The 13,285-nt window shown below is 43.1% G+C and overlaps 1 protein-coding gene across 5 annotated transcripts in view; it reads left to right on the forward strand.

The window, feature by feature from the left end:
- Positions 1-13,285, forward strand: part of LRP1B (LDL receptor related protein 1B) — a 1,609,743-nt gene that overhangs the window by 892,031 nt on the left and 704,427 nt on the right. For all 5 annotated transcript variants that reach the window (XM_019480601.2, XM_059727405.1, XM_059727406.1 and 2 more), the window contains one exon: positions 3,744-3,924. In XM_019480601.2, the coding sequence (XP_019336146.2) occupies positions 3,744-3,924 (181 nt within the window). The remainder of the gene's footprint in view (positions 1-3,743; positions 3,925-13,285) is intronic.

Here is a 13,285-nt window from a genome sequence, read left to right on the forward strand (position 1 = left end):
TAGCTTCCCCACTAGCAGATCAGGGCAGAGGGCTGGGACCTGCCCCTCCCTGTAGCTCTTTCCGAGCCCTGTGCCCCTGATTGGAGAGCCAGGCCCAGGAGCTCCCTGCTGCCGGGGCAGGGGGACATTTCCCTGCTGCCTGGCAAAGTCTTTGAAAAAATTATCAAGGCTCACGTTTGCGAGAGCCCGGCGGGACAAATTATGCTGAGGGGAAACCAGCACGAGTTTGTAGCAGGCAGATCATGCCTGACTAATCTAGTCTCTTTCTAGGACCAGGTTACAAAACGCCTAGACACAAGAGTAGGGGTGGATGTCGTATACTTACACTTCAGGAAGGTCTTCGATACGGCATCCCACACCATACTGGTGAACAAGTTAAGAGGCTGTGACTTGGATGACTACACAGTCCGGTGGGTGGCAAATTGGCTAGAGGGTCGTACCCAGAGAGTCGTAGTGGATGGGTCGGTTTCGACCTGGAAGGGTGTGGGCAGTGGGGTCCCGCAGGGCTCGGTCCTTGGACCGATACTCTTGAATGTCTTCATCAGCGACTTGGACGAGGGAGTGAAGTGTATTCTGTCCAAGTTTGCAGATGACAAAAAACTGTGGGGAGAAGTGGACACGCCGGAGGGCAGGGAACAGCTGCAAGCAGACCTGGACAGGTTGGACAAGTGGGCAGAAAACAACAGAATGCAATTCAACAAGGAGAAATGCAAAGTGTTGCACCTAGGGAGGAAAAATGTCCAGCATACCTACTGCCTAGGGAATGACCTGCTTGGTGGAACAGAAGCAGAAAGGGATCTTGGAGTCCTAGTGGACTCCAAGATGAACATGAGTCGGCAGTGTGACGAAGCCATCAGAAAAGCCAATGGCACTTTATCGTGCATCAGCAGATGCATGACGAATAGATCCAAGGAGGTGATACTTCCCCTCTGTCGGGCGCTGGTCAGACCGCAGTTGGAGTACTGTGTGCAATTCTGGGCACCGCACTTCAAGAGGGATGCGGATAACCTGGAGAGGGTCCAGAGAAGGGCCACTTGTATGGTTAAGGGCCTACAGACCAAGCCCTACGAGGAGAGACTAGAGAACCTGGACCTTTTCAGCCTCCGCAAGAGAAGGTTGAGAGGTGACCTTGTGGCTGCCTATAAGTTCATCACGGGGGCACAGAAGGGAATTGGTGAGTATTTATTCACCAAGGCACCCCCGGGGGTTACAAGAAATAATGGCCACAAGCTAGCAGAGAGCAGATTTAAACTGGACATTAGGAAGAACTTCTTCACAGTTCGAGTGGCCAAGGTCTGGAACGGGCTCCCAAGGGAGGTGGTGCTCTCCCCTACCCTGGGGGTCGTCAAGAGGAGGTTGGATATGCATCTAGCTGGGGTCATCTAGACCCAGCACTCTTTCCTGCCTATGCAGGGGGTCGGACTCGATGATCTATTGAGGTCCCTTCCGACCCTAACATCTATGAATCTATGAATCTGTCTTCTGGCCTGGTGCTCACTACCAGCCCCTGTACTAGCACCCTGGAGGAATCTGGAGTTCCTCCAAGTGGTGGCAGGGGCCCATTGCAGGGCTGCAGGGAACTGGGATCAAATCTTCTTCCTAATCTCTGCATGTGTAGACATGTACCCAAAATCCCTTACTGTGCAGTAGTTTACTGCACAGTAAATCTAGGCTGGTATAAATGCATGTGTAGATGAGCCCACTGTGTACAACATCCATGGTTTCCAAATTATTCTCACTTACAACCTCCACGTCCCTGCAAACAGTTTATAACGTATATAATCTGAAAGTATTTTGAGCGATACCTTCCTGAACGCTGACTACGTTATATGAATTCACTAAAACTACAGAATCCTAATAACTGAAAATATCTTTGTTATTCATCAACTAGAATAAAACATTTATCAGTTTTATCCATTATCCTCCATTTTCCTTTTTTGGAAGACAGAGTGTCAGTCACCATGTCCATTTTTAAGGAAACTCTGCCCAGTTTAAAAATATTGCAATACTTTACATTTATGAAGTAGCTTTCACCCCCCAATAGGTTACACTTTATATAGTGACAATATCACTGAATTTGTTCATTTGGAAACTGCAGAGGGAACGGTAATCCAAATACATGTACAGTGTTGTCAACAGGGTGGCATGGGAAATTTTATAGGCAACATATTTTGCAAAATGTATCTCATACTCTCTAAGATTAATAGAAAACTTCAGTTAAGACCTTGTCTGTAAAATCCTGTCTTGCAAGGAATTCAGTTTATCTACCTGAAATATAAGGAGTTGAAAAAACTTTGTCTGCCTTTGAACATTTTGTTTCAGGATGACAAAGGTGGATTCTTGAACTCATGTCAGTTGGTTTACATTATTTTACCAATGAAACTAGCTTTAAATCTGGCTTAAAGCTGTCCTATTAAGCATCCTTCTGTGTAAAATTGTATTGAGCCACTATAGCTTCTCCTATTCAACCCTTGCTAGTCCCTGCAGGAGAGGACACGGCAGGGATCAGACGGAACCAATTTAAATTGAGAGTGCTTCAATTCATATCGTGAGCCACTCCCCACAGACAAATGGCCCAGGATCAGGAGAATGTAAGGATCGTTTTAAGCCATTTTTGCTACCCACTCCTTTGGTTTCATTCAAAGTATACCTATGGGCCTTAACACAGCAATTAACTTACAGATGTGAATTTCTTATATATTATGGTTACATAATTATATAACCCACATTATTCATTTTAATAGATTTGTGAGTAAATATGCACTTCTGGTAAATACACGTAATGCTTTCTTGTCTTTATTTAGGGAGTTATAATATGAACTCTTCTTACTACTTCTAGTGCAAATTTAACAAAATATTTAAATGTTTGCTTTTCTGTATAAGCATGTACAGCAGGAACCCTTATTTCCCAGCAACAACTCTTCAACTGTGGGGCCACTGTTTGGTCCCAGCCATAGCTCCATGGTCAGGGGACCGGGCTGGGAAATAAGGGTCTCCCAGCCTGAGCCCCATGACCATGGAGCTCAGTCTGGGAGATAAGTGGGCTTGGAGCTGCTGCTGGGAGAAAAGGGTCTCCCATCCCCAGCTGCAGAGCTCAGGCTGAGAAATAAGGATTTCCCAGCCCCTGCTCCCCAATCACTATCTCAGAGTGGGAGGCTTGGATCTCCCCGATGCCAGGCAAGAGAACATAGTTCCCACTCAGGCTCCTGTGCTGCCTGCTGCCAGGGCAGGCTCTGCCAGAGTTTGCTCCCGGTCAGGCATCTACAGTAGTGCTATGGCGCCATTACTAATGCCAAGTAAATATGCTACTTGCATTTGCAGGTAGCAATTTTACTTGCTATTAGGGGGCGGGTTTAATAAGAAGTAAACGTGCACATGTAGATGCACATGCTTACTTCCGAATGCAAAGTTAAGCGTTTCGTGTAGACGCATCCAGTATATTATATGGGATGATTATTTTCAGAAGCCATATGAGAGAGAGGTCTGCTTTTCAAGAAACATGTGTGGTTCTCATATCTTTCCTCCTGCTTGGATGATACAGCTATTCTGCACTCTTTTTATTTAGGATTTTAAACAGAAATTCAGTATAATGCTCAAGAAAAAATAGGCAAAGATTTTATTTGTACTTTTTAAATTTATCCGTTGTTGACTAAAAGATGTATATTAAAAAAATAGAACATGGGCTCGTGCTAGTAATGAAATCTATTTGGTTTTTTTGTTTCTGTTTTGTTTGTTTTTAACAGATCTTGATAATGTAGAAGGCATAGCAGTGGACTGGATTGGAAATAATCTATATTGGACAAATGATGGACACAGAAAAACAATCACTGTAGCCAGATTGGAGAAAGCCTCTCAAAGTCGGAAAACTTTGTTAGAGGGAGATATGTCTCATCCTAGAGGAATTGTTGTTGATCCTGTCAATGGGTATGATGTAGTATTATTTTATTATAGTTCCTCTATTTAATTTATTTCTGCTATAAATGTATTTAGGATCAAATTCTGCTCTTTGAACAGCTGATCTCAGAAACTTAGACTAAATTGTGTATGTCAGAGGAAATGGGAAGAGTAGTCTTTAGACATTTGATTCACTGGTATTATGCTATCTTCCAAATGGCATAAGAACTGTATCATTCCCTTTATCTGGCATATACAAATCTCATTGCCTTCAATGGGAAATGTGTGCATGGATCAAGGGCACAATATAATCTTAAATATGTCAATCCATGCTCATTTCCAAATGTGAGTGTGACCTGTCAAAAACAATCTTTCTTTTTTAAAGCTGTTACATTATTCATATTCTGCTATTTAAAAAGCACAAATATAGAGCCAATTTAGTGAGCTTAACAACTAGCTTTGGAAAAAAATGACATAGAAAATATGACCTTCTTAGATATGCAACCACTATGAACTTTTCGTATTATCTAGACATTTATACATATTCTTATGAGCATTTTCTTCTGAATGAATACCACACAATGCACCCTTCTAATAAAATAACACACACTTTAGTGCTTATACTCCTTCATGAAGTATTCTCAGATACCATGTTCCTTCAATGAATAGCTATACATGTGTGTGTGTGTAATGATTCTAATAAATATGCATTATTAATATTGGTCAGAATACTTAGCCATTACAGAACAGCCTCAGTGAAGGAGTACAACAGGAAAAATTGGCATTTAATATACTGTCTCTTTTATAGGGAAGCATGTCATTTGTCATGAAAATCTGAAGCCCTTAATGTAAAATGGTCTGATATTATGTCATACATCTGGTATTGTATATGTATTGCTCTCTGTGGGAACATAGGATATCAGAAATAGCATACTAGATCAGATCCATGGTCCATCTTGCCCAGCCAGCACTTCAGGATTTGTTCCAACAGACTTACGCTAGACAGATACAGTATTATAACAGAATTACGATATATATGTAATAGTTGGATATTGACTGGCAATTGCCCATTTAACACTATTTGTGTACGGTATAGCTCACTGAATATTCTTGTAATTTATATAAGTGCCTGAATCTTCGTTGAATCTTACTAATTCTTGGTTTCACCCAAACCATTTATATTACATTTGGTTGTACCAGCCACAGTTACAGTGTGTTAAAATGGATATAGATTGGAGAAGTATATCAGAATTTTGTTTCATAAATATTTCTGAACTTGATACCAGTTTCAGATCATATTAATCAAGGGCTAAATATTCTCCTCACTTTAGCTGTACACTTAAGATCATGTTAATCCTGCAGGATATGATTATACAGTGACTGGAGCAACTATTATTTCTTAACACTTGATTTTATTTACATTGCCACCTTTTAAATCCATGTTTTTTTCCTTTAAAGAAAGCAAACTACTACGAGAATGCTATAAGTAGCTTACGGTGTATAGTGATACTATCATTTGAAACCCAATCAAAACAATACCTGCAATTTTTTTGTCAAGTTTTCCAACTCAGAGATTCCTACCAGTTAAATATCCAACACATTGTGGTATTGTATGGATACATGACCTGGGAAGGAATACCACACAACACACCCTTCTAATAAAATAACACACACTTTAGTGCTTATACTCGTTCATGAAAGTTTTTTTCCCCTCGCCTGGGCCCTTCCCATCCTCCCTGAGGGAGAAAGTTTATTATGGCATTTTAATTATCTTCAGGATATTGGACTAGAGATAAGCAAAGTAAAAGCAATAACTGTATTTTGATGTGCAATTAAAACACGTTAATATAAATGTCAGTCACTTTTTGGTCATGGTTTAGCATATGACAGGAGATAACTAGAACAAGGAATGCAAAAAGTTAAGAAGTAATTGCCTTTTAACAAGTCATGCAAATGGCTGCAAACTATATTGATTTATTTTGTCTTTCACTAGAGAAAGTAGCACATTGACCCAGTTGTTTGCTTGAATCCTAGGCAGCAGATATACACAGGTCTCGCTGATTCTATAATCAAACTTAATATGGTTCCAGTCAGATTTATAATACAGTTTATAAGCCTTGGGCATCCAAATTTAGTTTTGATCTTAACATTAAATTATAAAGCAATAAACCTCTTCCTTTTCAATTGTGAACTGGAAGAGGTAGAAAAAAGAAAAAAAAAATTAATGTTTGCTACTGCCATTTTTTAAAGTATTCCCGAGCAAATGGTGATTTTTTTTCCATCCTTTTTCTTACTAAAAAGTATAAAAATGAAAATACCAATGCACATGACTATATAGAATAAAACTGCTGACCATAAAAATGTAAGAAACAAAACATTGGGTCAGATCGCAGAGCCATGGAAATCAGTATCCTGCTTCTCTCAATGGCTGTGTAGATGCTAAGGACAAGGGTGTTTCAGATGGGTGTAAACAGAAAGATCCATCTCTGGCCACTGCCCCCTACAACATCTGACATTCAGATGTCTACAAGGTTATATAGGAACTCCTAAGTACCATTAGACCTAAGCAACATTTAAAAGTGTAAAGATGAATAGGGTAATTTGGTTTCATGATAAAAAGACTTTTAAAAAGAAACATTTTCTAACCTTGTTGGAGACTTAGTTTCTTACGGCACTACCAATTATTGACTTAACTCTGCCCACAGATAGGTTGTAAGTGGATTAGTGAGCCTGCTGCCTTTTCTCTCCCTCCCTCTGCCACAAGGGAGCTCTTTTGCCAGTCCTTTAAAAAAGAAAACACAGTCCTTAATCAGAAAACAAACACATTGGCAAACCAAAGCTTATAACCGGTCAAAAGGGCCATAAAACAGGCCTTTTTGCTTTGGCCCCTTCCTAGGTTCAAGCTTGTCTGGATTTTAGTCTGGCTCATGGTCATGGACTATTTTTTCCTCCTAACTCCAGCTCCCTGCTCTCTCTATCTGGGGTTTTTAGCTGCCTTCTCCATGAGCAGCTAACTGCCTCACCTGGGCCCCTGCCGCAGGCTGCCAGCTCCCTCTGAAAGGGCCAGACTACCCTGTTACACTGGTGAAGTTCAGTGAATCCCATGGAACATTAATGTCATAAACCAGCCTTGAAGTCAAAGGCCTCATCCAGACAAGCGCAGCCGTGCAGTATGTGGCGCTGTAGACACACCTGCAGTGCCACATACCGCACAGTCTGATGTTCTCCGTGCTGGACATGTGGGGGTCAGAAAAAACCGTGGGGAGAAAAAGCAGAGCTGTCCGTGCGATGATAGTATGCGATGCCCGAAGTGGCCAGCTGGAACCACACTCTGCGGCCAGCTAGGCTCCACGTGGCAGGATCACCACTGCTGCAGCCCCAGGAGGCCCCCAGGCCCCCAGATAAGGCTGCTGAGGCCAGCCCAGTGATGGCCCCAGCCTCCCCTATCTGACCAGGGGTAACTTGCCATGCACCAGCATGCATGTGACATGGATGTTCCCCGGGAACAACTAGTGGCTGCACAAGGTGTCCCACTGCTAGTTGTCCCTGAGGAACCAAATGTCCACACATGGCTGGATGCGGCCAGAGAGGCACACACAAGCCAATGTATGTATCCATACATCATTCATATTCACAAAGTGCAGTTAGTATATTTTTTCTAATGTACTTGGAATCATATTCTTATAAACTTAAGGTCCAAATACCATGGAATAGTTCCTAGGATTCCCTGATAGATGCTTGTGATATTTCAGTCTCATTAATTCCAGGATGCGCTTTGCAGAAATCTAAAGAAGCAGAATCATATGCTAATTCTCTTACATTTGTTCAAAAATTACTACTAAATACCAGCCTTTTTCTAATGGCTGCCACACAGGGGAATTGCACAGTTTTTCCCAATAACTGTATAACAAATGTGGTTATGTACATACATACACTCTCTACATTAAAAGATAATTAGCAAGTTTAGAAACTCAAGTAGTCAAAAATGCCAGACATCAGGCTGCCTTTACAATCTTAATTTGCCCCTTCTGTATTTATCTTATGTCACCATTTTTAATTATATAGCACATGGTATCTTTTCCCACAAGGTTCTTCATTCATTGCGTAGGAAGAACCCGGTGCATCTAGGTTGTATACTAAAGGAAGCTATTTGTGGCTCTCCTGCTCCATTGGTTGCAGTGGTAGGCAGGTGTGCAGTGAACAAGGTCATATAAAACAGGAATAGAAAGGATGGAGCTCATAGATAGGTTGAAGGCTGACTTGATAAACTGGATTGTATCCCTGCCTCTGCCACAGGGGTCCTATATGAAGCTAAGCAACATGCTTACACAATGCTTCTTGCTAATTAGATTATGTTGATTTTGGGGGCTTCATGCTAATTAGATAATGTTGATTTTGGGGAGACCCAGTAGTATTCTTTTCAAAAGTCTTGAGTCCTCTCAACTGAAATCAAAGTCCGAAGACATGAAGTGCTATATAACGCTAAGTGCTCTGAAAAATCATATTCCTGGTTTCTCATGATCAGTAAGCAATGGTTACTTTTCACCTAAACTCAGTTCCCCATTTAAAGTTCCTCTTTACCTTTGGGATAATAATGCTACCTCGTTTTACAAACTTCATGAAAATAAATTGCTTATTAATCAAACAGATGCTGTAGTGATGAGTTCCATAGACCATTCCATGAGGAGGTTATTATTTCTTGTAAAACGTGAAATGAATAAAGCATGGAGTTGTGCGTTGAATAGTTAGGAGGAAGCTAATACCAATAGTGAGCATGGTCCATTCTGTGCACCGACTGAGGCAGAGTTCCCTCTTGTGGGAGAAAGATTATGTGATCATGTAATTAAGGCTGTCATTTACAAAAGGGTGGTCACTTACTGGCTACCAGTCTCTCATCCTTGTTTCTCCCCAGATTCCACTCCTGATCCCCTTGTCCAGTCACTTCCAGTCCCTCTGCAAGTTCTTTGTCCCAGTTTGCTGTCTCCTGCTTCATCACCTTGTTAGGTCTCTTTCAAGTCTCCTCTGCTTTTGGATCAGGCAACTTTCTTCTCTAAGTTTCAGGGCTGAGCAGGGGGCACTGACAGCACAAGACAGACAGGCTCCTACTCTCTCTTCTTCTGCCAAGACCCATGATTGGGTCCACCCCTCCTGGACATGCTATGTTCTGGAACAGCCTAGAGCTAGAATTTGGGGGAAAATCCTTTTTGCTTTGAGCTGGTACACATTTGGTGAAGACAGAGAGTCTTCAGGGAGTTTAGCTGCTATACTCTAGGCAGATCATGTATGAAAACCAATGAAAGGTGTAAATCTTGTTCAGATTTGGACAGCTTTTCACAAGAATGGCATACAACAAATCTCTGACAGAAACAATAATTCTGCCAAATTTCAAGTCCACGCTCAAGCCTGTAAGATCATTAGAGGAGATCAAAGGAAAGGTCTTCAAAATTTTTTAGAATAGACACAACACTGTATTTTCCCTGCTTCTCATTTTGGAAAGACCTGAAACATTATGCCTGTTTTTACCATTTATGTTCAGTCATAATTTATGTTCAGTTTGGCAACAGTCTTTGGCATAAAAAAATGTAGTCCAAATGGTTAGTTTGGCATAGTTACAAGCAACTGAAATCAAGGGTGGACAATGGGAAATGCCAAGCAACGGTACTTAATGAACAATGGTAATAGTGCCAAATATAGTAGTAGAAGAGGTAGTTAGCTATCCTAGTCTGAATTCAGCCAGAAGGCAGGGTGGCTTGGCACCTCAGGGAGCTTGTACCTGTGACAGGGGTTTAGAAACCTAAATTGTGTTGGCTGTGGATTTAGGACCCAGAGGCCTTGTTCCGGGGGGCGGGAGCAGGGAGGGAGGACCCACCCTCAGACTGACCATGGCCTTTCCATTCAATATTAGGGAAATTTATTGATACACAGTGATAACAGAAAAGAATTAATGCAAACAATTAAGCAGTTCTCTATATCTACCAAAGCTGTCATCAGAGTCAAAGTACATCTGGGCAGATTGCAGGCTTCACTCTGAAGCTATCTTTTAGGTGTCAAATGTCCAGCAGTCTGGAGGTGGGATGCTGAGGCCAATACCCCCCTCTCCAATGGGGTGAATGAGATAAGCTGGTCACAAACCCTTTCTCCATGGTAGTCTCAGAGACCCTTCCCAGGGGATGGGGATGGGGACCCATCTCAGGAAGAAGGATAGGGAGGGACAAGGTAAAGGGAGGGACCCCTTATTATTCTCAAGTCTCTGTTTTTGTATTCTTCCCTCCTAACGATTCTTTGTTCGTGGTTATCTCTGGTTTGTTGTCCCTGTGGTTGTCATAGTCCATGTAGCTTATTGCATGTACACATACTAATTTGGTCTTTCCAGGCCTTTCCCTAATTTGGTCTGTTCTCCCAAAATTGAGACTCAGGGCCCACTGCTCTTCAGCCTTGCAGCTGGTGCAACTTTTATCCCGTGTTATGGGAAGTATAGTATGGACTTCTTCGGTTCCCATGCTATTTTTCCAAACTATGTGTTCTTGTTGGCCTTGTTGTGTTAGACAGCCTGTCTGCCTTCAAAGCTGTGAGAAGCTCTGTGTGTGAGGCCCAAGCTCTTTAGAAATCAGTTAACCCCTGCTTCCCATCTTAAACCATTCTAATATATATATCTATACCTATAAGCCAATTCCCCCAAAAGCAAACCTTTAAATACCATTTCTAAGCCAACAAATTGAATTGGTAGGTTTTTAATTGCAACGATTAAAAACCCACCATTTTAATTCAGTGGCTTCTGTCATTGTTATGGCAAGGAGCCCACCAGCAGCTTGTACAGACAGGCTGTCCCAGGAAGGAAAAAAAAAAGGAATGAGGGGCCTGGTCCTTATTTTATTTTATTTTTTTACAAAGCATGCCCACCACTCCCATGGTTTGGGGGGTGAGCTGCTGCCAGGTCCTTAGCTGCGGGGGGAGGGCCCAGTCCTTCCATCCATGGTGACAGAACCCCCTGGGGCCACCCAGGTAGGTGGCTATAGGGCTGGTGCTGCCCCAGCTAGGAGGCAGCACCGAGCCCGATCCAACTGTTCCCTGAGCCTGATCTTGGGCAGCATCTGGCCCAAGATGCCTGGGTGGCCCTACAGGGCACTGCCTCCCTGGAGGGAAGGACTGAACCCCCTCACAGTTCAGGGGCCACTTGGCCCACCAGCAGCTTGCCCCCTGGCCGTGGGAGACGCAGGCAGGCTCTGCAGGGGAAAAAAAAAGGATCAGGACTCTCACTGCTTCTGCCTTCAGCTGTCAAAAGGGTGCAACATTACAAATAGTTACATTGTAAACTTAACTGTGTGTGGATGTGGTTTAGTTTGCAACGTAACAAACTCATTTAAATCATTAAAAAAAACCCACATGTGTACACACGTGACTCAATTAAACCACAAAAATAGGCAATTTTCATCATGTGTACAAGTGTCTTTATAGACTACCTTGTTCAGAAATGCATAAGCTTTAGTAGGCAGGAATCTCCTGTATTGGACAAGGGGGTCTGTCCTGTGTCCAGTATTGTTAAATGTCTTCATTAGTGATTCAGATAATGGGTGTGAGTGCATGCTTATCAAATGTGTGGATGACACCAAGTTGGACTGAGTTTCAAACACTTTTAAGCGAAGGGTTTGGATCTGAAATTACTTGGATAGACTGGAAAAATGGTCCACAATCAACCAAGTCAAATTCAACAAGGACAAGGGAAAAATCCTGCATTTGGTATAAAGTAATTGTGTGTACAAGTGCAGACTGGGGACTCACTGACTAAGCTGCAGTACTGCAGAGAAGGCCCTGGGGGAAATGGTAGACCAGAAGCTGAATAGGAGTCAACAATGCTCATTTGTGGGGAAGGGGAGCCAAGAGCATCCTGGGTTATATTAACAGGAGTGTCACTTGCAAATCAAGGGAAGTGATTCTTCTGCTCTATTCAATATTGGTGAGGCCTCACCTGGAGCACTGTGTCCAGTTTTAGCCCTTACACATTGAGAACAATGAGGCCAGATTGGAAAGTCCATCAGAAAGCAGCAGAATAAGAGGCTTGGGATGTATGATTTATGTTGGAAGGCTGAAAGAACTAGGGTTATTAACCTGCAAAGCTAGTTTTAAGCACTTTTTAGGCAGCTGAAGTTATGCCACTCCAGCCTGGGTTTATCTTTCATCTGTATTACCCAGCTTGTGTTACAGTAATGCCTAGCCACTCTAGGCTACACATTAGTGTGAATATCCCACAAACTTCTCCTCCCACCCTGGCCTAGATTGGTCTCACTGTCCATCCCTCCCATGGGTGACTGGTGCCTCTTGAGTCTGGGGAGGCACCCACAGAAGCCAGCAGTGGTGCACCCGCATAAGCTGGCGGTGGCATCAGAGGTGGGGATGGGGCTGGTGAGCACCCACAGAAGGCGCTGCCACTGACATCAGTGGCAGGAACAGCCCTGTCAGGGGAGGCATCTGCCCCCTCATACCCTCTCTACCAGTGGCTGTCCACGCTGTCTGTCCTGGGAGAGCAGGCAAGGAAGGATAACCTGCCTTCCTAGCTACTGCCACCACCCCTGTTCTCTGGGGTAGGCTCAGCCCAGAGAAGAACAGTAGCAGTGAAGGGGGTTGGGCAGGCAGGTTAACCATTCCCCACCTGCTCCCCTGGGACAAACAGCATGGGCAGCTACAAGTAAGTGGAGGGGGAGGAGCAGGGCAGGTGGAGGACAACCCTGAGGAGTAGGGGGGAGCACTGGGGGTGGGAGAACTGGGGGAGCCCAGGGGGCAGGAGGAAAGCCTGGAATGGGGGTGGGGGGAAGGATTCTTACCTTTAATTCTTCCAGGCCCCTGCTGGCCTGAATGTGTGACTCCTCTAAACTTGAGCTAGCTCTAACACCGAGCAACATTTGAGCAGCTCACAGTGTAATGTGCAGCAAGGCCCTACCTCCATTCTCTTTGTAATTGTCTGCCAGATATTTGAAGACTGTTCTCAAATCGTCTCTCTATTCCAGACTAACTAATCCTAGTTCTTTCGGCCTTCCATCATAAATCATACAAATGAAACAATGAAACAAAACACCATTCCTTCCAAATGGCCAAATGGTCATCAAAATGAAATGGTGCCCTAGTTAATAACTTCAGGAACCACTTAAAATTAACACTAACAAGGCCCATAGATTGTTTTCTGTGGCTGTAGGGTACAAGACTAGGAACAATGATCTGATGGTGGTCAAGCATTGAAAAAGGCTCCCCAGAAAAGTTGTGGATTCTCTATCCCTGTGAATTTTCAAGAGGAGTTTAGATAAAGACTTTAGTCAGAGATGATGCTGCCTTGAACAGAGAGCTGGACTGGGCAACCTAGTGAAGTTTCTTCCAGTCCTACTTTCCTATAATCCTATAC

Source organism: Alligator mississippiensis, chromosome 4 (assembly GCF_030867095.1).
Source record: "Alligator mississippiensis isolate rAllMis1 chromosome 4, rAllMis1, whole genome shotgun sequence".
NCBI lineage: Eukaryota > Metazoa > Chordata > Crocodylia > Alligatoridae > Alligator > Alligator mississippiensis.